The following is a 25,737-nucleotide window of genomic DNA, read 5'->3' on the forward strand; positions in this document are numbered from 1 at the left end:
GATTGTGAGAAAGGCAATGGGTTTTCTCAGCCATCTCCTGGAACATCAGTCCAAGGCTAACTTTTAGGCAGCAAAGTAAGTTGAGATGTCTCATCCCACACCATAAATATCAGCTCTACACAGACATGAATATTATGCCATGCTAGTGCAACTGTATAGGCCTTACTTAATTCTGCATCTGGGAACTATCTTGTTCTGGGATTCTTACATAAAACAACACTGGAGTTAATAAACCAATCAAAATAATTGCTTTATTGTGGACATCAGCAGCTTGTGGCTGTGAGCAGAATGGTTTTGAGTGGAGTGTATGTTAAGTACGGTGAAACAACAGCTTTTTAGTAACAATGCATTTTTTGTAGAAGCTTGAAAGTGTTTTTCTATGAGGATAATGCTGTAGTTCACATGGGATTTTGACAGAAATAAGATACTGAAAGCTAGAAAATACTTAGACTAACAAAGAGACATCATTTATACTTGGTAGTTTTATGGACTGTTTTAAAAGCTGTACTTAAGACGTGCAGCAAAGAGCAGTTAGCATGTTTTCACTAGGAGACCCTGAAGTACAAGAGGTTATAAATTGTTTGTGTTCTCAGTATATATTTGAAAGGTTCAGAAAGAAAACACAATATTCAGTGCTTTGATATTTTGCCTTTTTGAGTGAGGAACTGAAAGTAGCTGTCTTCCCTTACCCTGTCAGGCTGGAGATTATTATTTACACCTTTAATCTCCCACTCCTTGAAGAGGACTCTTTCTCTACCTCAATCAGGCTGAGGTTAAATACTCACAGTTTCAATCTAAAAGAAACTGCTATCTGAAAACAGGGAACTGGGAGCTATGAACAAGGAAATGGAAAGAAATTACCATTACAATTGTTTCATATATTTTGGTTGTCCAGGGAGTCCTGATTAAGCTGCATTTGGGTCCCAACAGGGAGGTTTGTAGTACTCAAAAAGGCAAAATATGAGTTTTCACTAATAAGCCTGTCTGGGATAAATCTGTGAAGCAAAGTTGTCTTTACTTCAACTTTTACACAGGCTATTGGTGGCAATGATACTACTCTTCCCCTGAGGATATCCAGGTAAGATTTCCTTCCACTTTCTAGTAACATCTCCCACTCTCATGGATTCTCTGAACATCCAAAGCGCAGCTGTAAGCACAATCCTCACTGCATGATGTATCAGTAAAAAAAATGTAGTACTTATATGGAAATAGCAAATTCCTGAAGTCCACTTGTACTAGACTCCTCACTTGCTGGCTAATGGGTGCCATATTACCACATGTGAGAGAAGGGGCAGTGATGCCTGGCTGCACCCAAGGATTTGAGACTATTGGAAACCTAAGTGCAGCCCTTCCCAAAGCCTCCATCTACTGCAAGCCCCTCACCTACTGCCAGACCCTGGATGAGAGAGACTGGGCAGAATATGGCTATATTGGAGAAGAGCTATAGCACTTACGTGAGGGAGAGAGATGCAAGTGAAACAGAGTCAGGCTTGCAAAGTCACACCTGATTTGTGACAGGTTTGAATAGTAATACTAAATCTGTACTTATTTGCTTTTAAACTTGTTTTTTATGTTGGAAAGTAGTCACCAAAAACTAACAGGAGAGTTCAGCACACACAGCCATCTTTCTAAGCAAACAGCAGCTCTTTGGCACCTGCAACTTGACAGCTCTGAGGAGAGAGAAGTGTACAGCATGCAGTATATGCTTGTGCGAGTTGAGAAATGCTTTTGTTTAAGTGGATACTGAAAACACAGTCACCTTCTAGCACATAGCTGGTGGACAGGAACTGATAAGAACACTCCCGTCTGTGCTCAAAGGGGAGTCTGCAACTTTTCTTATCTCTGGAGGGTGGCAACCACTACCTGTTTGAGTGAATCTTGACTATATAAAAAGAGGATGAGGGAGAGGAAAATGCTCTTGGAGAGAGGTTTATGAGACTTTGTACCATAAACTGAGACTTCAGGGTGAAAATATGTAATTAGGGGTTGTTTAAAACTAAGTTTACATAAAAGCACAATGATTTTTTTTTTAATGTCTGTTACAGGCCAATTAAATTCTTTACACAAACATTTCCAAATTTAAACAGAGTAAAACAGAGATGATCTGGGACATTCAGAGCATAATTACATATATTCCCCCTGAGGGCTTAGCCCTCTTTCTGAAATACCCAGATCTGTATCTCTAACTAGTGTTGTAACCAAGACAAAAGCGAATCACCAACGTTGGAACAATCGCCCTCAAATTATCCCCATGTGCATCAGTTTACCCTTCAATCAATGCCCAGCCATTTAACTCCAGAGGAAGGAAGATTGTGAGCTGGAAATGGGTCTCAATACAACTGCTGGCTATGCAGTGGCTGGATTTATACTGGCAGGGAGCTCAAGCTTTATTCAGGTTCAAAATTGAATGGTTCTTACAGTCTCTGACTGGGCCATGAAAAGCTGGCATCACTGCTGTGGTCCTCTCTGAATCCTAGGTGCAACTTCCCTCTTGCAGAAAAGGCAAAATATCTGGGAGAAGTTCCTTTGGAGAGGGATGGAGACGAACTTAATTTGTGTCACATACACAGCATTGGAGATAAAGTAGTGTACAACCAGCCTATTTGGAAGCAAAATAAGCAGCAGGTGACAAGTTGTTCCAGTCAGCTCCAACATCTGGAAGCTGAGTGCCCAGCTAGTCTATGTGAATATTTCCTGCTGTTACCCTGACTCCAACCTCCCCTGCTCCCTGGTTTAGTTCATCTGGGGGTTACGTCCTTCTTTCCGATACCGCTTCTGCAGAGGAGGAAACAGGCTGCTGCTGCAGCATCGTTAAGGTCAGGGATACGGATGCGCGGAGGAGCTCTGCAAAGTCCCCATGTCCCAAATGACACGACTGGGTCCTTTTCAACCCGCAGGGAGCGAGTAGTAGCCCTCCGAGCTGGCGGTTTCCTGCCGACCTTGAGCCTCCTCGCAAGCCACGGTGCAGCTCCGGGCTCGGGGCGGGTGGCTGTGCCCGGTCCCCGCCTCGGAGGGAGGCAGGCGCAGGGATCCAGCTGCACGTCGGGGCTGGCCCCGACGCGCTTGTGGTGGGAGAGCCAGACCTGAGAGGGGCTGGCCTCTGGCAGATGATTGACACCAAACTGGGTGAGGTTTCATGTTAAAAGGAAAAAAAAAAAAAAAAAAAAAAAAGAAAAAGGAAAGAAAAAAGGGCGAGAGCAGGGGAGGGGGTGACTGTGGGAAGGGGGAGAAGGAACTACTGTAAGAGTAAGAAAGTCCTGCCCAGCTGTTTGCGAAGTTTAAGATTTCCTGTTTCCCCTGCAGCGCCGAAGTGAAGTTTCAGTGAGTCACCCGCGGTCCCGAGCAGCGGAGCGGCGCGGCCCCGCTCCCCGCCAGCCCCGCCACCGCCGCCGCGGCCTCCCCGCCGCCCCCGCGCCCTCCCCGCGGCTCGCCGGCCGCGCCGATCCGGCTCCGCGATGACTCCCCGGCTGCCGAGCAGCCTGCGGCGGCTGCTGCTGCGCCTCTCCCTCTGGGCGCTCATGGGCAGCTCGCTCCCCGCTCTGCTCCGGGGTAAGTGCGCGCCGGACCGCGCTGCCGCTTGACAGCTGCTGGGGCCGGAGCGGGGCGGGAGGGGACGGGGCAGGCGGCGAGGGACAGGCGGGAGGCGGGGGACACGGCTGCTGAGAAAGTTTTGAGGCTGGAAACATTTCGGGAGGGGGGTGAGCGTGTTTGTTGATGGCCCTGCGGGAGAGTAAGCGGGGAAGAAAGGATTGGGAATCTCGGGGTTTCGCGGCCAAAGCTGAGATCCGTCCGTGGAGGGAACAGCGGGGAGAAAGGAGCGGATTTGGCAGGAAATCAGCAGGGTCTGCTCGGGCCGGAGGAGCCCGGAGAGGGCATCTGGAGCCTGCCTGCGGTGGCCGGGGGAAGGGCTGCAGGCCCTGCCCGCAGCTGATGCGGCGGCTCCCGCACCTGGTGGCGGCCCTGTGCGCGGGGATGGGCCGGGGGCGCGGGCCGGGAACCCGCGGCCCCTTCGCAGCGCTCCGGCCCCGGCGCCGCCGCTCCGCTGGGCACCGCTGTCCTGCACCGCCGCGGCCACACGGCCAGAGGTGCCTCGGGGGGCTCTCAGAGCGAGGGCCCGTGCGTGGCCACACAGCCCGCTGCCGTGGGTCTGCACTTGGTCACCAAAACCTGGGTTTCGTGAGTTCCTGAGAAGAGCGGAGTTTAGCCGTGGCTGTGATCAGTTGGACTGAAAAGCACTCGTTCTTCTAGCACCGACAGCGCATGTTGTTTGACTCGCTTTAAAAGTGACACTTTGTAATGCTTACCCTGCTTCTACCAAGACATCCTTAGATAGGTTTTTGGGGTCTGCGGCTTGCAGTATTCTTCCTATCATAATTTATAATATACTGTGAGCTTGAAGTTCTGCTGGAAAAACAAGATTCCTGCTCTGAGCAGCTTTCCGTCTCTGTCCTACTAGTAGTTACCCACATCTGTGAATTAACATCTGTAATATCAAGGTTAGGCCCTAAATCACGTTGCAGAACAAGTGGTGAACCTCAAAGGACAACAGGAGATTGCAGCAAATGCATCTGAAACGCTTGTGAGAATTAAGTAGCTTTCTAAGATGTCTTGTAATGGCACACCTAGTTTTAGTCTTCAGGTAAGGTGTGCAGACACCTGGGCTTCTACAAACTTTGCCCTGGGCCCTCTGATTCTCCTGTCTGGTGCCTTCATGGTCAGTACTTGATCCCAAATTTTGGCTGAAACATAATAACATAAAGCGGATGACTCTTGAATAGCTACTGCCTTTAGCTATGTGCAGTTTTGACTAACTTCATGCTTCATTAACAGCCCTGTCAAAGTCAACAGGTTGTGCATACCTGCAAAGTTACTCATGAAAGCTTAGGGCAGAAGAAAAGACCAGTGTATGAATGACACTATGGTGTCCCACAGCTGTAAGTTATATTAAATTTGAGGTGTGTAGCTTCTTGTTAATTTTATATATATAAATATATATATATATATATATTCTATAATTCTTCATTAACATAAACCATACTCAGCTAGTGATGGCCTTTATTTTGACCACAGCCTCAAACTTTTGCAGATTCCCATCACAAAAAACTTTAAATGGAGAAGCTCAGCTTTTGTTAATCTTGTGTTATTTATTATTATACTTTTCTTTTTTATACTCAATCAGTTATAGACAGTCTCAAACTATGGGTAGATTTTTAAAAGCAGGCATGGCTCAAGAGTTTGCTCTTCTTTCTTGTCATAGGTCCAGTGAAGAAAAAGAACATAAACTGGTTACAATTCCAGCATTTTTCATACTCATCTTCATCTACACCCTAAAATAACCAGGGTTAATCTATCCCACAGCTCCAAAAGCTGTTTTGATAATCACTGTAGGATTCGACTGTGCAATAGAATTCTATTATGACAGAAAGAGTTGATCAGAAAGCAACAATTCTGTGGAGCAGAAAGTGTGAGGTTTGGATGTTGGTGGTTATTTGGCACTAGAATGAAAATTAGAGCTGCCAAATGCTTGGGGGAAAACAAAACAGGAAAAAAAATAGCTATTTATTTTGTAAGAATTCATCAGTGTAGTAAAGCTGGAAAAAAAAAGGACATATATCAGTCTCAGAAGAGCTCAGTTCCCAGGTGTGCCTACTAACTAACCAGATGGCTGGATAAAAAAGCACGAGCTACAATTTCATTTTAACATTCTTCACAGCAAAATAGACAAGACACATTCCCATAAATATTTTGGAGAAACCCACAAATTCATGAACAGGTTCAATAGGAATTATGAAAAAGAAAACTGTCATGGTCTGTACTACACAGAAGTAATTGACTTTTTTTGCATAGAGTAAAGGGGCAAGGTGTGATTTTTTGGAATGATTTTGAATTATTTATTGAGCATTTTATCCATTAATGTCAGTGTAGAACAGCAGTTGTCCATGTAAGAATTTTGTGTTTGTGTGTTCAAGTGAATATGAATTTGTAGTTTGTCTTTGGGTTATTGTAACCAGAAATTTGTTCCTTGGAATCATCCATGCAATAATTGTTCATCTCTGAACATCAGGAACTTAATTTCTCCATTCAGCCAAGTTCTATTTGCATTATTGCTATTTTTTTGAAAGCCATATCAGAGTTAGTTAATTTTATAGTATGAAAGTCAAATTTAGAGCTTCAGATGTTTGCAAAAGGGAAGTAGGAGAGCAAACATCTTGTAACGGGATGGAACATGTTTGTAACAGGATTGAGTCTAAAATGCATTCCTGCCCCCCAATAAAACTGGCATTTTTCCCAGGTATTTCAGGAGGGAAGTAGGGATATATTAGAGATGATATTGCATTTCTTCTATTTATGGGGTATCCTTGAATTGTGAGACTTTTATACCTAAGACTTTGAAAAACACTTTTGTTTACTTGCTATTTTTAGTATTTAATTGGCATTAACATGCTTCTCTAATACTCAGATGGTGAATTCCATATCGGAATGGTTTCTATTAAAAAACTATGAGCCAGATCTTAAGATGCTGAAACAGTTTCAAAAGTAATTTAAAAAAAAGGCCAATGGAGTAATTCAGAGTTTTTAATATTCATAGTCTTTTTTAACTCATATTTTATAAACACTTACTATTATATGACCTATATTTAGTAAAACAACATTGCTTCAAAGTTAAATATTCCTTTCTGGGATGAACTGTTACAGTTTCAAAGATGCAGCATCCTATAATGGTGCCTAATAAAAGCTGTCATTGTGACAAGGTTAACTCTGAACATAGGAGGAAATGTGGTGTCAGGCTCTTACCAGAAGGAAAATTCCTCATGGTTTGGTTTGTGGGTGTTTTTGCAAGTTTATTTTTTTCAAAGGCTTTTAGAAAGCATTTGCTCTTTTGAGGGGAGAAAAAAAAAAGAGCATAGTATCACTGTAGCACCAGTTGTTGGAGTTTCCGATGCTTATATTTCCTCTGCAAGATATTTTTAAAGTGATACTTTCGGGTTTTTATTGCATTTGTGGCATAGGAACTCTTTTCTCGTAATGTATGTATGTGCTACACGCACTTTGCTAACATTTACCATTTACTGACACTTCTTTGGCCTCAGAAGAGCTGTGCCTTACTTCCAGTACTGCCAAAATGAGCAAAACCAACAGGTTGTGCCTAATCTGTTACTCTTAGATCTTGCATAACAGGGTGCGTTTATAGCAGCTAGGTATGAAACATACTCACTAGTGCAGTGACAGATTCTGATGAAAGTGGTCCATAGGCAGGGCTTCCAGCCACCTCTGTGGTCCTGGGATCAGCAGTGGGGTCATGATTTGCCCATGGTTCCCACAGCCCTTCTGGCACCTGACAAGTGGAGGATTGAAAGGGTGCTCTGAGGCAGGTGGGAGACAGCAGTGTCATTTCCTTTGCCACAGAGGAACCTTTTGACTCAGGGGAAATACCCAGGCAGGCACATCCCAGGAACATTAGACATTTTGTATTGCTAGAGCATTGCAAACTCAGTAAAATTGACTGAGATATCAACAAGTCTCTAAAGATGTTGAAGAGTACAAGGGGTTCCCAGCATGAAGTAGTGGAGAGCTAGTCCTGATGTGGAAAAGAAAGTTGGCTGAATCCTAGTCTAAGAGAGTGAGTGCTGAGATTTGGGCTACTTAATTGGTCTTTAGCCTTACATTTTGTTTGTGTTAGAGGGGCTTTTGTTGTTTTGTGGGGTTTTGTTTTCTATATAGGAAAATGGGAAGTGATTTTTAAACTCTTATAAAATGGTTTCAAGAATAAAATAAAAGGCAAAGAAAAAATACTTGCACTTTTTTATGAACTCTCATTCTGGAAGGCTAAAATAGACTAAACTAAATCAGGAGGAGTATATCTCTGCTTTGACAGCCAAAGTCCTTTGGAAGTTTAATTTCACTGGCAGGTGTTGTATTAAGAAACAGCAGAGAAGCTTCTTGCTACAGGGGATAGATTGCTTTTACAGCAAGGAGTGGGCGTACACACTGGGACAGGGCAAATGCCACTGTAAGCAATGGGTTGGCACTAAACATTTGCAGAATTGGGTTCTCAGTGATCCAGCTAAGTCTTCAACACTTGTTTTTCATATTATGTCTACACTCTGGCATAGCGACAGAGCAGCAGCAATGGCATTTGTTGAGTACAACATTTTATATCCTACTGTCTGAAAGAACACAGTTTTAGCTGTGTACAGATGTTTAAGGTAAGATATGTAAAGAGAGCAAATTGCTTCAAATGCCATCTACTGATGGAATCTCATGCAGGAATTGCTTAATTCTATTTTTTCCCGTTGACAGCATGCTCATCATTTGTATGTGTCCATTAGCTTCTAGAGATGTAAGCAGAAATTAAATTGAAGCATGTTTTAAGGGCCCTGCGCAGCAGTTCACAGAGACTAATGTTACCTTGTTTGCATTGCTGCAAAGCTTTAGCAACTGTTCTAGATTTTAGGAAATTATAATATGGGGAAATACTAGTTGCTGGTTTGTCCATGTTCATGGGTATTTTTTAAAATATGCCATTTCATTGCTCTTTGTCTTGCTGTGATTGCCATTGTAGTTGTTACAGATGGAACTACCTGTCCTTTTTTCCATATGGGTTTTAAAACCTTTTCACCTCTGGGAAGATCGTCTTGGGAAGAAGTAGTTTCCCCTTGCTCTAACAACTGGTATTTAGCAAGAACTTCCTGCTGGCATTCATCCTTGAGTTAATCTGGTTAGAACTAGAGCTGGTTGAAAGTTTTTGACACTGTTTTTCATGGGAAAATGCTGATTTGTCAAAACTGAGACAATTTGTGGAAATGTACCAGTTTCCATTAAACTTTCATCAGGAAACATTTCCTTTTTTTTTTTTTTTTTTTTTTTTTTTTTTTTTTGTTTCTTCCATAGTCCACAGTGGAATTTCTAATATAGAAAGATAGGGAAATAATCAATAATTAGAATAAACAATGGTCAGTGGAAGAAAAGTGGGATTAAGTGCATGGCCTGACTCAAAAAATGAAAAATGCACTTTTGAAATTAGAGCTCCCCCTATCCACTCTCCCCAGGATACTGGAGGGCTGTCACTCTCCTTGGGCATGCATATACAGACATCCCCATATCTGTCACCTCAAGTGATTTTGGTTTCACTCTGTTGTGAATATGAAAATGTGTGAAATGTTGAAGCACTTTGTGGGGCAGGAAAAAACATTCCCCTGACAGCATTTTTAAGGTTGACCTGTAGCCATGTGTTCATTTGCTCCTTGTTGGGTGGGAATGGCAGTGCTCTGAATGGCTGGTGTTTTCTAGTCTTTGTTTCATATCATAATAACAAGCTGTATTCAGAAATTTGTGTCATACAAAGGAACCACAATTTTGTTTATTAACAGTCCTAACAGGACTTGTCTGATTCCAGGATTCCAATTGTCTTCTCACCCAGAGCAGTGTTTTGGCAAAAATTGGACTAAAATTAATAGATTTCAGGGACAGATAGAGGAGTCTGCTTCCTCACACTTAAAGCATGTTTCAGTTGACAGCCCAGCAGTTACATCCCTACAGTGACACCTGGGATTAACACTGTGCTTTTCCAATGGCAATCTGAAACCAGAGGTATTAGAAAGCTGTCTTCTGTTCCTACTATCTTCTGTTTGTACCCCAGCACTTCAGCCCACACCCTCAAATGAGCTGTTTCCCTGTTCTCTTAAGTTCCCTTAAAACCTGAGGTTTTAAGGTAAAAAAGAGAGATTTATCAAGCAGCTAAAGCTGTACGTTTAGCCAGTGATTTGCAAGTCACACCACATTCTTTATAGTGTGTTTATAGTTACCAGTAATGCAAGTTTTGAAAGATCAGTTCTGCCCTCTCTGCAGCTGATCAGTTCTTCTGAAAAATTGCATTGATATTCCTGTGGGCTTTGTTTAATGTGGAATTAAATCTCAGTTAAAACAACTGGTCTATGCAGAGGATATTAGAAAATGCATATTTGTTCTCAAGGCCGTGGTGGCTCTGTCAGGGCTTAGAGACTTTTATCTTTTAGAAAAGCAAGTGAGTTTGAACAGTACACCCAGAGAGCAGCAGGAAGGTCTCACAGTTCTATTCCTCGGAGCAACATTTTCCAAGTAAAGACCCAAGCGTGGTTCTTACGTGCCTGGGGCACTTTAACAGGTCTCTTTAAAAACTAGCATTGTGCAAGTGGAGCGCGTGCAGCCAGCCTGTCAGCTGGCATAAATCAGCTTCCTCTGTTGAAGGCGAGGAACCTGCCCTGATTTATACCAGCTGGCAGAATCTGGCCACAGAATAAATAATAGGCAACTGTATGTTATGAGGCTGTAATTCCCTCGAGGGGGCTTTTGTGGTATCAGTCTTACAGGAGCCAGAGTCATCTGGTTCTCTTTCTTGGAGCTAAAGAGTAATTTGACTGCAGCTTTTTGAAGTCCTCAAAACATTAAGAATGGGAGATTTCAGAAAGAGAACACTTCTTAACTTCTTGTAAGATATCATTAAGGTAGCATTTTTTGCCCAGGAAGAGTTATGGTAGGGAAATCTGGGAGAATGCAGATGAATTGATGAGGGATAGGTAGTCCCAAAAAAATATAAATATCTAAGAAGGATGATTTCTCATGAAGAGCAGGCCTTTCCTTTGAAAACACTTGTGTGCATTTCCTAAGATGTATGAAAACTGAAGCTCCCTCATCACTGATAAGCTTCTAGTGCTGCTGTAGTTAATAAGGAAGAAAAGTGGAGAATGTGAAATGAGGACTAAAGAACAAATCCCTCCTCAGAATGTGGATGTGGTTTTTAATTTTGTTGAACATTTTACCTGGAAGGATGATAAGTGAGCTGGTATGAAATTTATTGACTTAGCAAGAAAAGGGAGTTCAGTAGATTTATCAAATGTTGACCTGTAATTCTCCTGGATCTAAATATTTTAGATGTGAGATGCAGGTGAGCCATCTCCCTCCAATTGTAATCTTGCTGTGGATTCTTCAACCCAGAATGGGATTAAGTTCATCATGCCTATACATCACCTGTTGGCATGGTTTGATGGTGCCTGGGGCTTTTGGATGATAATGTGGCAATTTTGTAGATTTCATCTCACTAACTAATATAAGCACATCTTTAATGTTGCTGTACAAGAGGCCGAACTTTGAAGCAGACCACAGATGATTAGTAATGAGATGTCTCTTCTGGTTGTTTTCAGGGAAGAAAGCAGAAGCAGCTATCCAGGATTCTTGTGTGTCTTGAGATACTGATCTGATCAGATCCCTGAGCCTAATTAGCAGCTTAGATACTGCTTGTTATATAAAGTTGTAATACATCAGTGGTTTGGATAGCACCGCTTCGGCAACAATTTAAGGTCTTAGTTCTCAAAGGAAGATTAAATTTCTTACCATTTTGGCTGCCCTCCTGATTTTAGCATTACCAGGCTGTCCTGATCAAATTCCATATGCTTTGGGAGCTCTGTGGCTGGAGCAAATGTGAAGTCATAGTTACATCAGGACTCGGCATACCTTCAAGTACTGCAGCCAGCAGTGTATGTGAATAACTTCTGGCCACTGAAGTGTGTGCTTGGGGAAATAGGATAGATGTAACTACATCTTTTTCCTTTCCCAGCTTTTTTCCTCCACCTTAAAATATTCCTTCTTTATGCAATTAGTATCCACTCTGCAAATTCAGGCTCCACTTGGGATGCTCTGCTCTCAGCTCTGTAGCTATCTTAAGCTTTCCTTTAATGTGACTGGGTAATGATTTCAGAGTGTTCCATTCTTCTTAAGAAACTTACAGAAAGGGTGCAGGAAGTAAGGCGTAAATCTTTGTGTGTTTCACTAATGGGAAGCATTTAATGAGATTTTCGAAAATTTTGAACAATCTGCAGTCAGGAACCAGTGGAGAAGAGCTGTCATTTGCAGCTCTTCTGGTGGCTGGTCTTTTATTCCCATTGGCCGGTTCTGCCCACCAGCATGCAGCAATCACCTGTCTCATTTGTCTCTGGCATACAGGGCGATCTGTGATTCTGCAGTGACCATGCTGTGGCAGAAGGCCAGCTGCCCTGCTGTGTACCTTCTACCTCACCACAGCTCCTATTACCACTTTTCATGGTTGCCTTGCCTCCTTTTCCTACAGTGGTTAGAGCTTTTGCCCTGAAAGTGGGAGACCCATGGTCTTGTCACTCCTCAGCCTGAGAGTAGCTAAACTTCATCAATGAAGGGCTCTAGGATGAAGGACCCTTGCTGGCTTAGACAGGGGAAGGCTTTAGAGGCAGCACTTTGCAGAAAAAGGGTTGACATGTGTGTGGGTGGTCTCCCAAAGCATGTCACAGGAGAAGAAAGCCTGTTCCCTGATGGATTCATTCATTATTCCAGCCCCTGCAGGGAAACTGATATTCTCTCCAGGGAGTTCACAGCACAACAAAGAGACACTTTACATACAGAATTTTTTTTCTTCCTAAACTGAAAACAACCGTTTCTCATCCTCATGAAAAGATCAGAGGGGACCATGTAATAGTCATGACTTAGTAAGCTTCTTTATTTAAGCCTTCACAAAGTAACTAGGTCAGCAATACATGATTCTGGGCTATTGAATTTCCCTTCTTCCCCTCAATCTATTCTTCCATTTCCTCACCCAGCTTTACCACAAGGGAATGCCTTAAGTCAAAAATCTGGGAAGCTGATCCTTTTATTGCATTTGTAGTATTCTCATCTGGTAAGTACAGTGCCAGGCCATGAGGCTTTCAGAGCTACCATAACCCAAGTTTGCATGTAAACAGGAATGCCACACTGTCTGGTTGTAACTAAAGCCACATCTGCTCTCTCTTTGCTCTGGATAATAGATATAGGAAGACATTCAGCAGGAAGGGATTGGTAAACTCTTCTGGAAAAGAAAATGCAACCAAAATGTGTTTCCTTTTTTTGTTTGTTTTTCTTTCTCCATCAGCTTCTTGCTCACACACTCCTTAATTCTCATTTATACTAAAGTATCCTTACTTACGTTTTATACTTTTGCCTTAAGATTTCTGGCTGGCTAGGGGCTTTGCTATTCTCAGTTTTTCCTGAGGCCACACGGGCATGATAAATATTTATTAGTGCAGGAGCAACCTAGGGATTCTTATACATATATGTCCCCTGATTTTAATGTTTATAAAAGAAAATAAAAATGTGATTCCAGCTAAAGCGCCAATATTCAGAAACTGAGGTTCAGAATGAGGAAGCAGCTATATCCTGTTATTTAAAAAAGTATGTACCTGACCCTAAAAGGATTTCAAAGTACCTGTATTAGACATAAAAGTTCATTCTATTCAGACTGGGAAGGGATTAGAGGCTCCTTATTTCACATGGGAGAAAGAGACAAGATTTGTTGGTGACTTACAACTAAGAACAACTTTTGCATCTAACCCTAAGTTTAAAGCAGTGAACTAGGAAATGAGAAGTCTCTTAGTCTTTAGAGACTCAAGCACATACTTCCAGCTTCCCATGATTTCATCCATTGTATATTTGAGGCCACCATTAAACTTCAGTAAAGTCACTTATATTAGTATTTCCACCGTTTCAACTTGTGTTGTTTAATATGTGACGAAAAGTAATGCAATGGTGTATTAATTACAGTTTCTACAGACAAGTCTTGAACTTGTGGGAAATGAACAGAGATTGTTTCAACACTTGTCTCTTGTGATTGGAAGACTGATGTTCAAAGAGCGTCATAAACCCTGTTCTTTCTTTACAGAAATTCTGGATTAAAGCCTTTAGAGCATCCAGAAATTCTCAACAGTCTCAAACACCCCGTCAAATTCAATAATATATTAGCACTTTTTTTCTCCCCTGTTTTTCTCAGGTTAAGAGGCTGTGTGCCAGGGGCTTGGTGAGGCACATGGAAGCATTGGTAACTTGCTTCTGTTTGACAGCTGAAGGCCTGACTTTTCCTTCAGTTGTACACGTATATATTGGTCATGGTTCAGCCAATTTGCACATTCCCAAACCAGGCTTTTTTCTTCTGGTGGCTTATAGTATGATTATCAGGCATGTACCTGCTCGTGGTTTGAAGGCAGAAACTTACCGGCCTTCTCATGGGTGAAGGTGGGTAGCAAATGCTAGAAGCAAACCACTAATTATTTGAAAGCTAATGACAAGGCACATTTACCACTATCATAACCACATACCTAGAAATAGAAAGAACTGACACCTGCTTTTCCAGGCTGTTGCTTAACATGAGTACTTAGACTGCCCATAAAATCATCACTTTTCCCTTTAAAAGGTGCATTTTGATTTAAGTTTCCACTGTGCTTTTGGAAATGAGATATAGTTTGCTTTTACCAGGACATCAATTTCTACTCTATTGTCCTTAGCCTGCAGTGAGTAAGGAAGGGGGAAGTACTCTTTGTTTGGAACCATGCTGTCTTTTTTGCATTTTCAGGTGAGAGTTAATGTTAATAATTTCCTGCTTTTTCAGCATGATGGACTGTTGTGATTTTGGGCATAGGAAGAGCTGAAGAATTAGGAATGGTACCTACAGCTGCTGCTCTCCAGTTGGATATGAGATATGGTTGGTCAGATTGGTCAGATATGCAGGCTCTTTGTCATGCCTTCTTAAGTTACCATAAATTACATAAACACCACTAACTGGGATAATTCGCTTTAAGGCACAGTTAAGGTATTGCAACCTAGCTAAATCTGCTCTGCCAGAATGCTTAGCTGTAGGTGGCAGAGCTCATGTGGAAGTTTGACACAGTTATTTGGTGGAAAGAAAGGTTTTAAGCTGTGCTAAGTTGATATTTTAGACTCTGTGGGAGAGGATATTATGAAAGGTGAAAAAGCACCCGTTCTGAAAAATACAAGCTGTAGGTGAGTGAAACCACCCCAGACACAAGGTGTGCAGTTTTAGCAAACCGGATACTTTCATTATTGGAGTAGGGCCAAGGATGTGATGGACTTTCCAGTGTGAATCTCTAAATTAAGACTGGATTTGGCTTGTAAAACACATGCCCACATAATTTAGGGCTTCACAAAACTAGCTGGGTGGAATGGCTTCACTTTCAGAAGGCCAGACTGGGAATATCATCCATAGGGTCATAGAACTCGTGCAACTTTTGAATCTTTGTTGCAGCAGGTTTCCACCGCCAGGCTGGTATCATTCACATCCCTCTCAGAATTAAGACTAGCATCTCCAAAAGTAACAAAACAGTTAATCTGATCTGCTAACTAATGTTGTACAGGGATATTTCAAATATGCATGAGTTATAAAATTTTGCATTCAAGGAATTAAACAAATGTCTCTATTGCTATGGAACACTTTCCTCTGGTATAGTCTAAGTTATTACTGTGTTGGGAAAGCTTGGAATTGTTTTGCTGTATGTGAACACTTTTAAAAACAGTGTTCTACATGAGTGCAGTATTTGTGAGAAATGCCAAAGTGACAGATTTAGAGAATGAGCTGCCCATGTCACTGAGCAGTTTTGCCAGAAACCATAACAAAGTACGTAACTGGCTCGTGGTGTTTAAAGGATGCTGAGTGGCTCAGCTGCTATGACCATGTTATGCACAGCCTCCTCAATGGCAGTTGTTGAAATAGTATTTTCATGACGTAATTATTAATCTACTTGGCATTTGATTAAAAAGATCAAGGCATTTCATAGAAGCCCTTAGACATCCTGCAGACTCCTACTGATTTTTACAGTTGAATAAGTACCCTCCAGATTAAGGATGATCCAGAAACATTTGATGACTCTAAAATATTAAACATCAATGAGTATAAGTTGACATAGCAACACTTAGAAATCACAGCATCTGGTGAATATCTTATCCTATTAAATTTAACTCATATATATAACAATAAACATCTTCTGTCCTGCAGTAGCAGGAACATTATGTAGTAGCAGTGGAACATAATGCTGTCCGAGAAATGAACGACACCATTTAAAAATGTATTAAGTGTCATTATATATTGGTTTTCACAGTTCTCAGTTGTTAGGAAAAAAAAAAGATTGACGTAATTGGATGAAGTTTGAGGTATTCAGATGAAAATTGAGAGGCAGTGGTAGGTTGTGAGCTGCTGCTTGGCACACTTGCTCTTGTGATTCTGTCTTATCTCTTCCCAGCTTTCTCTTCAATAGAAGGAATTGTTTCATAGAGACTTAAATTAGTCTTTTCTATGCAATGTTTCTTTTAAACAAGCTTGCAAGTGTATATACTGTCTTGGAGTCCTGGTGAAAGATTAGCATCTTAAGAATGACTGAAGAGATAGTTGGAGGACTGAAATAGTGGATTTAGAGTAACAACTATTACATAAAGCAACTGGGAGAGGATAACCCTGGAAATTCAACCTGATGAGTACATTTCAAATTTACAATTATATTCTGCCTCATAATAAATGAAGTGTAAGAGCCTGCAGTTCCTCACACTCTTCAGGCAGGTAGACTAAACACTTTACACTGGCAAGTCCCTTCCTGCTGAGCACCACCTAATGTGGGAATGTCCTTCCCTAACATTGTAATGCAAGCCCTGCTGGGGGCTGGGTACTGCAAGCAATGAGTAATGTGTTGTTCTATTGAATGAGAAGTGCTATATTCCTACATGCAGGTCTTCTAGTGTCCACGGTTAATTTTTTTTAGTGTGGGTGGACCATGCACTCATATAGATGCAAGTGTTCTTAAAATACCCAGTTTTATGATCTAGTGAATTAATTCTCTTCACATGTAATTTAGAAATAATGTCAAAGATCGTTATTCTTCACCTTTCAGTGAAGTTTCAAAAGAGGTATTTAAGGGGGAAACACCTATTTTTTTCAGAATGGGCAGGTTTCACTCATGGCTTTTATTTTCCTTTAAGCCCAGTAAAATTTCAACCTCAAGCAAAAATGAAGGAACTGATCATTCATGCCCTTATTTCAGCAGGGTGGTATTGCCAGCTAGTGAGTCACAGTCTCAGAGGTAACTGGGGGGAGTAACTTGCAAATGCATAAGGAGGAACAGCTAATACCTGGGGGATACATTAGCACATTTACCTTTGGCAGACAAAGGAGATGCTGCTTTGTTGAGAGAAATACTTCTTTGCCCAGAAATCTGATAACTCACTGACAGTGTGCCACAGCAGTAGGATCTTTGCAACATAAGTCTGAAAAAGAAAGTTTTCCTAAGGTTGAATATCATTATCAGTGTGTAGTTTTATGCGTATGCCCTTTTCTCAATATTCAGTATATAATTCCCATTAATAGTTGTGCCAGTTAGATGCATCTATCAAGATAGCATGTCCCCAGGGTATTGAATTCTATTATTCTGCTTTTTTGCATGTAACTTGACAGAGACAAATATAACCATCCAAGCTACTGAATTTGAGAAGGATGTGTATTTTTCTTCAAATCTATTCAAAGTGATTCTACTCCTGGGGGATTACATTTGTGTCTAACTTTCCTCTGATTTACTATTTTAGCTGAACTGATGGATTATGAAAGAGAATAATTTATTTTTAATACTATTTTCCTGAATCTGTCATTCAAAACTTGCTGTGTGGGGACAGAATGGTTCATAAACACCATTTTCCTGAAGGAAAATGGCTTCTCACAGTAAAAAGCAGCTCTGAACAGAGCTTCCGCATAAACACGTTTGCCCATCAGTAGCTGACAGAGGACCCTCTGTGTGTGTGTTAAGGAGGATGTGGACTTCTTAATTGAGTCTTCTTATTTGGAAACAGTTTCTCAAATAGACTAGGAATGATGGATTATATTCAGGTCTAGAGAATGAAATCGAGTAGGATTCTGCCTTATCATAATCAGTCGATTATATTGTAAACTAGTACCATAATAGCATCCGCTAGTCATGGAATGTGCCTCTCTCAAATATTCCTCAAGTTCAGAGGTCTTCAAAAACCTAAATAAAATCAGGTCTTTCATGCTCTCACATTAGTAATTTGTCTTTTTATATTAAGCTTAAACCAAAATCCCCGAGTCTAAAATTGTTACTGCAGTTTTTGCATGCATAACATCCTTGTTTTTGTTTTGTTTTCTTGTTTGTTCATTAGTAGCCGGGAGGGATAGATAGTGGCAGTGAATACACTTTAAAAAAATACCACTAATATCCTCCTTTTATATGGAAAAACAAATATTTATAAATCCCTCTGATTTATGTAGCTGTGTAACGATTGCAAGTTTGAAAGAGCAGTTGTCTGGTTAATCCATTTAAATGCTTATTTTGATTGGGCGGCTGAGAGCCTTTGTGTGCACGCAGCTTCTCCCCACACTTACTGGAGTGTTATAAAATACCACAGAAGTTCTGGTTTAGTTCAACAGCAACCGGTGTGCACACATACAGCTTTCTGTTGGACAGGTAGAGACTCTTGCCATGCAGACCTCGTTCCTTGTTTAAGGTGGCCTCAGGAACTGTGGCCAAAGCCAGTTTATTCTGTCAGCTCCAATCCTGCCTGTATAGGTTGCTGAGATCATACCTAAAGAATGTGGGTTCTGGTTGGAGGCACAAAGCACCCCCTAACTCATGGTAGCTGACACAAAAGGTGCACTTGTGAAGGGCCAGTGCAGAGGCTCACTATGGAGCTGTGCGTGGAAAAAGCAAGAAACTTCTGTTAATACATCTCTGCCTAGGTGAAATTAGAGCACTGAATGGCAGGCCTGCGATTTACATGCTCCAAACCACGCCATTGGACATAAAATCTTTTTATGTCTTACTCATGCTATTTCTGCACCTTGTTCTTCATAATTCTGAAGTATTTCCTAGTTGTAAATGTGATGCTTAAACTGATATTTGAACAGATGCAGCCCATTCCAATTACTGTGTTATACTTTGAAATTGGTTTTTATTTACTTTTTTTTTTTTTTAATCTCAAATCTTTGGGTTTGGCTTTGTTTGACTAAAGTTTTGTTCGTTGGTCCACAGGATTTTGATTCCAGTTTAGAGAAAGGAATTGTAGTCAGAAGCAGGATATTTGAAATCAGAGATAAAATTTGCAATTCAGCAGAAGTTTCAGAACAGAAGGTAAAATTTTTGTCTGGGTTTACAGAGTGTTTTCCCAGACTTGTGGCAGTTTCAGGTAGATATTCATCACACTTTTCTCCTGAAACAAAACAGAATTGGGGTGATTGGTTGAATTTTATTTTATGTGTTCACATTACAGAACTGCAGCAAAATCAAATGTTTCATGTCAGATAGAGGACATATGTGCTTCACATACTCTCTGTATTTTTAATATCCTTCCTCCTGAAAAAAAATGTATTCTAAAAACAAGACTATTCTGACTGTTCCAGTATCCTGGGAAGAGGAGGCATCTGTTAGGTCTCTGTACTGCTGAAGAAACAGTCACAGAGAGTAGTACCTGTCTTTTCACATGTCTCCTGTAAGTGTTAACTTGAGACACCAAAATCCTTTCTCTGTACTTCAAAATGAAAATAACCTTGAATCCTCTTTTACAGTGGATTTAAACAACTGTGAGGCCTGAGGTGCTTCTGCAGATATGTCTGGGAAGAAACATCAGTCCTTGGAATGCTCCCCAAAGCATCTTAAACCATGCTGATGAGTCCTAAGCAAATCCCATCTGTCCTTGCAGAGATGATGCCTGGCAGAAAAGACTAACTGCAGAGCCCCTGTTTCCTCCCCTGGAAGGGCTGTGACATCTGTCTCAGGGCATGTAACATTTGAAAGCAGACTGTGGGTTGGAGACAGCAGCAGAAGAAAAGTCCCCCATCCCCCTGGCGTGTTGGGCAGCCTGACCTTTGCCCAGAAGTAGCTCCAGCTATAGACCCACAGAGACTTTTCTCTGCCCTTGCTACTGCAGCTGAAATATGCAGTTTTGCCTTACCCCAGCTGTGGGTTGCCACTCCTCATACCACATTCTTCATTGTGTTTGTGTTGTCAGATAGATGTCTAGACTGGAGAGCTCTTCTGGGTCAGGCTGCCCTTTGGAGGAGGAGGGAGGTGTGGTAAGGTGCGGTCTGATTCCTCTGGGAGGCAAGAGAACGTGCAGTGAGGGATGTGAGCAAATAATGAGCAGGGGAGCATGACTGATGTTTTTTGCAAAATTCTTTGTTCAGATATTCCTCTATGGCCTCCCTAGAGAGAAAGGGAAAAAAGGGAAAAAGGCAAGATCTGTTGTGTACACAATGCTTTAGAAAAAAATTTGTCATTTTTCTGAAAATGGTCTGAGGATTTCTCCATGAGGCAGACAAATGCTGTTCCCAAAATATGTTGTTTCTTTGCATCAGAAAGGAACATTAAAAAGAGTGTGTGAGTGGGCCTTTGCAATGGCATCCCCAAGGGAGGGATCTGATGAGGGCTCTGTAAATCTGCATGTGGTAGGAGCCTTTCAAAAGGGAAGATGAGTATGGCTTTCTGACTTCTAAACCTGCCAGGCAAGTTTTTAGGGCATACTAGTAAAGCTAATAAAAATGAGAATTAAAAGTATAAAATGGCAAATACAGGAGTGATACTTTTTCTGATTCACCAAGCAACCTGGCTGTGTCAAAGGGAACCTGTGGGAGTCAGACGTAACTTTGAATTTCCTGTTTTGTGTGATTTATCAGTCTTTATGTCTGTGCTTCATTCTCACTATTTTAAAAAGCAAGCAAAAGTCTTCCTCCAAAGTAACATATTCTCATAACCTTTCCTGGAGGTAGGTCTCTGAGACCAGAAAGGGTTTGGAAGTGCCTGCCAGTCTCCTGAGTGAACAAACAGTATTAATAAACATCTGCCCACCTGTATTAACTCTTGGCAAGCCACAACAACTTCTAGTTATTATTTTCACAGTTTCATCTATGTTTTAGTTATCTTAGTGTGCTCCTTTGAACGTAGTAGAGGATATACATTTGCAGGAGTTTAGCTGTAGCAAGGGTTACCTAGTGAGAGTTAACTGTAGTTTCAGCAGAAAAATTTGGCTTTTTGCCACCTGAGTTTCTGTATGCTGCCAGTGCAGAGAACAGTCTTCAAATAATTTCCATTTTGCATTTGGAAGAGATTACTTTCTGCTATCTATCCAGCCTTCCTTATTACTGCTGAAAATGCTGCAGGTAGATAATCAAGTGACACAAAAGCTTTTTTCACATACAGAATTCAGACCTCGTGAGCTTATAGCTGATTTTAAAGTAATTGAATAAACCACAACAACTTTATGTGTGGTGAGTCTCAATTTTGAGTCTGACTAGGCTTGTTCCTAATACAACCTGTATTGAGGAAACTTAACAGTATTTAGCTCTAGCAGGATTTGATGAAAACATTAAAACCTCCCCCCCCTTTAATTAACATCAATAAACTCATGTGATGGTGTGCATGTGCCAGGACAGTGTTTAGTTACTTGTAGGCAGAAAGTTAGTCAGGATGAGGCCTTATACTGAATAAGAGTAAAGTCCTGAGTGTCATTACTGAGTGCTTGGCCAAGCAACTCTGTTATAATTTTTGATTTCTGTGTCTTTGGGGTGCCGTGTTCTGTGGGAATTGAGGGGCTCCCTCTGCACAGCAAGCTCTGCTGTCACAGTGCAGAGGCAGCACAACAGTTGTCACTGTAAGGGAATGTCCCAATGTGCCCACCAACTCTGTCCATCAGAAGAACCACAGCTGCAATTCCCCGTGGAAGGATGGCAGGATTTGGCAATACAGTACAGTGGAAGCCCCTAACAGTTTTGAAATTTGCCTCTTTGCCTGTACCATGGATCCTAATATGTTCTAGTGCCTGGAAGTTTAGCAGAAGATGCAGTTCCTTGACCTGAGACATAGACTTCTAAACTTCTCTGCTTTCCTCCCACCTGTAGCCTGTCCAGTGAGGATGCAGCTAAAAAGGCAGACAAGATTGCCTTTGCATTAAGCAGATATCCCAAGACAGGCATTTAGGACTGCTTGTAAGTAAGAAAGTGATGCCTCCCAATAAGCACCACTGTTACCTTAAGAATTTGATCAATTTCTTTTATGATCTCATGGGATTTTCAGTTTGCATGTGACATTGAGCACATTCAGTAGCCTTGCAGATAAACTGAAGTGACAGAGTGTGTCTCTATGGAATACTTAATGGCTAATAGAAATAGCTTAGCCATAACATTTTTAGCAAATAAATTCTCTTCCGCCTGTACTGGGTGGACTTCTGAATTTCCCTGTTGGAAACTGGGAGTTTAATAAATAGACCCTTGAAATGGGTAAATGGCTCTTTAAGATGGATGTTCCTTATTACTTTTGTCATAAGAGACATAAGGGGAAGAAATATAAATTAAGCTTTTGGAGGCAATATGTGCCTCCATCAGGACAAATGATTCAACTTCCCCATTGCTATTATGAAGAATTAAGAGCTCTATCATACTTTGAAGCAGGCAGACAGTGGTGTGACTACTGAGGGAACAGGAGTGGAGAGAAGCAGGTTACTATAAAAAGGCTCTCCTAAGTGTCTGAACGAAGTGATGCAGTGGGTTCAGAAACTCCATTCAAGCAACATAGAAGGTACAATTGCATGGGTTTGTGGAACCTTGAATGGGCAAGGTTCTGTAGCAGAGAGTAGAGGCATATTTGTGTTTTTCTGAGTCAGAATTGTTCCTAATTATATATGTTCTAAATGTTAGTGGGTCTTCCACAGAGACTCAATCTGTAATGAAAAAATATCACAGAAATAACTGTATTATGCTTGAATGACTGCTGTCTATTTTCAGAGCATATAAGTTGGAAAAATAATATTTGTACAAAGCTGAAGTGTTTATACTCTTTCAGCTCTGTTTCAAGTGAAGTAATGACAGCTTTCACTGAGGAGAGGAGAATACAAAAGGAGGTTTAGGTGCAGAATATGCTTCTTAGTGCACAGGTCAGAGTTAGTTATGCAAATGTCAGTTCTGAACCATGAATCTTGCTTATTCTAACATAGCAGGAAAGCTGGTTTTGCTAATCTTGAGAACCAGATGAGCATTGCTGTGTTCGATGTCCATTGTATATTTGAAGTCCCAGGAGGGGTTAACCACTGAAGACAATTCCAGTAAATTCCAAACTCAATGCATTATGCAGGAAAAATCCTAGACCCTGTAGTCATAAATGAATAAATTGAACTTGGTGGTATGTCACGTATGGTTCCCCAGTGCTGTGTGCTGTTTACCAGCTTTGTTAGAGGGGCTATGGGTTAAAGTCAGGAGAAGATGAAATGTCCATTTAAGTGCCCTATGGGAAGCCATCATTTAGATTTTTTTCAGCCTCTTTGCTTGGAGACAGTATTCTTTTGTTCCACAAGCCACAGAGTGCTAAATAATGGCCAGAAAATGCACTACAAGTTAAAGATCCACAGGTGAAAATCTATCTCATTATTTGAGGCATCGCAATAATGTTTTCAGAATGCTTTCACACTTCTATTTTAAGTGCTGAGCTGGAGTCTCTCAATTGCACTGCTGTCACTCAGAGTCACAACAGCGAGCTCTGTTCTTAGGCATGTTTGAGGCACTGCCGTGCCCTGTACCAGAGAAAAGAGCCTAGCCCATGATTAAAACTGCTAATGATCACTCATTTTGGAAATAGTGGACAAAAATAGTGGTATTTTAATGCTTTAAATATAAAAATTATTTTAATCTTCAGATCTCCAGTGTGCTGTTCTGTCTCTTATTTTTTCTGGTTGTGTCACTTCCCCCAGCTCCTGCCAGATTTGATTCTGTGTCTGTGTCAATGCCTGCAGCAATCCCTACAGCAAAGTTTTGCCAGTTCCACTTGCTATTAAAAGCCAGGAACTTCTACTGCAGAGGCGAGTTAAATGAAGTTTTCCAATTCCTGCTCCTTTCCTTTTGTGTTCTCCCTCTGCATGTAGCTTCCCCTATACCTTGCCCGCTGGTAGAAGAGAAATGGTGGTTTCCCAAATTCAGTGCAGTTCATCGGTGGCTTTCTGGCTTTCCTTTCTTCTGCCTTGGCCTTCCTTCAGCTGGGGGTGGCCAAACTACTCTTGGCTAGGTCTAGATGGTCAACACAGCTTACCTAGTCTGCTCCCTTCTTTCCTAGCAGACTTCTCATTCATAGCTGAAGTGCTGGTCACACGAACCTCAAAAAAACCTGTGGGCCCCACCAAATTGTTCTTTGGTGTGATAGGCGTGACTTGCATTTTTTTCATATGATGGGAAGCCATGAGATGTATCTCCTCCAAGTAGTTCACAAAGTACTGTGTTCAAACAGGAAGTTATTTTGGCTTTTATCCATTGCTGAACCCCTGAAATTTGCAGAAGTGCAATCAGTACACTTAAAGGCACAACTTGAAGTACTGTCTAAGGTAGCTGTTGTGCTCTGTGGTAGTCAGTGATCTTTGACTATGTATGATAAGGATCAAGGCTGAGAGATTCTGCAAAACAATCCATAGGAATGTGGTTTCCTGGAGTCCTGCCACAGGGGTGGTTAAACATTCATGGAACCTGTTTTCCTCTGACATATTTTAGTTGTTCGTAAAAGATAGCGCATGTTTGGCTTTACAGAGGCTGTCTCAGTGCTCTTGATAATCATTGCTGTTAATCTTAATGGAAACAGTCACAAAATCAAAAAAGTCCTGTACCCATGGCAATCCTGCCAGAGTAGCTCATGGTTGAGATAAAGGACTGTACTCAAAGTCCAAGACAGTGTCAATATTGTGAGCTCATACTCACATGGTGAAAATAGGAGTGCACCAGAGTGACACTCCATTTCAGTTCGGATGACATTAAGCTTAGAAATGGCAGCTGCAACTGAAAAACTGAAAATACATATTTCATAGGGTTACCCCAAAGTAATCCTATGAAACCCTCCCTGTTATGATGGAAGTCACTAGGTGATCTTCAGTGTTGCCAGCTCCTGTGATTTTATGATGGGTAATACAATACAGCTATTTTTCTTGAAGATCCACCTCCTAGATCCCAATGATTTATTTTCATTTTATTGTCTCTTTTTTTCTAGTTAGACAGTAATTCCAACCCTCCTTCTCGCGGCCAAAGTTTCAAAACATTTCTCAAAAAGGACTCTTAAGAGTACAGCCAGGAATGGCAAATAAGGGAGAACTAAGCAGTTGTTTTTTTGGTTGCTTGGGGTTAGCTTTTTTGGTTTTTTTTTTTTTTTTTTTTTTGCTTATGTTTTTTTTTTTCCCTTCCTTGATTTCCATGATCTGTCTGGCTAGTCTTGTGATTTTGTAACTCATGATTTTTTTATCTTTAGGATTGATTATGTTTCCATCTTCACTTCCTTGTATTACCACACTGGTCACAATCAGTGTACTTTAGAGTAGCCATCAGGATATAAATCCAGGTTCTTGAAAGCAAAACTCAGGTAATGCATTTTCCTTGACTCTCTCACTCCTGCAATTAATTCATCAATATGTGTAAGGCAAATTTAATTAAGCTGGCAGTGTCTCCATGACTATCAAAGTTCCACTAGGGCTGTAGGTCATGTGCTGGGGATAGTAGTCAAAACAGAAATCATGCTGGGTTTAGTACAGTTCCGGGCAAAACCTGGTGTCTTTCTGTTGGATGAGAAGGCGACAGTTTGGGTGCTCTTCATAGCTGCTACTGTGCTTTCCAACCACATGGATATGATGTCATGGAGCTGTGCTCTTTGGGAGAGCAAGGACAATCTGCTTCAAGGTTCTCTGATAAAGACATTGTCCTCCTGGCAGATTTCCATGATGTAGTGGAGTGAAAGCTTCAAATCTCTCCTGTCAGGTGAATTATCTCACAGCAGCTGAGTAGTTGAGTTCCCATCCCAACATCTCTCTCAGCATTTTTTTTTTTTTTGGGGGGGTGAATGGGATCTACCTGCTGTTTTATAAGTATACATGTGCCAGAGACACTGGATGAGAAAATAGAAG

At 41.3% G+C, this 25,737-nt stretch overlaps 1 protein-coding gene across 1 annotated transcript in view; it reads left to right on the plus strand.

Annotated features, from left to right (window-relative positions):
- Positions 1 to 3,010: 3,010 nt before the first annotated feature.
- Positions 3,011 to 25,737, plus strand: part of TGFBR2 (transforming growth factor beta receptor 2) — a 60,407-nt gene continuing 37,680 nt past the window's right edge. Inside the window, exons 1-2 of the mRNA XM_012571637.5 lie at positions 3,011 to 3,126; positions 3,304 to 3,549. Coding sequence (XP_012427091.3) covers positions 3,456 to 3,549 — 94 coding nt within the window. The 5' untranslated portion in view covers positions 3,011 to 3,126; positions 3,304 to 3,455. The remainder of the gene's footprint in view (positions 3,127 to 3,303; positions 3,550 to 25,737) is intronic.

The sequence above is a fragment of the Taeniopygia guttata genome, chromosome 2, assembly GCF_048771995.1.
Source record: "Taeniopygia guttata chromosome 2, bTaeGut7.mat, whole genome shotgun sequence".
Taxonomy (NCBI): domain Eukaryota; kingdom Metazoa; phylum Chordata; class Aves; order Passeriformes; family Estrildidae; genus Taeniopygia; species Taeniopygia guttata.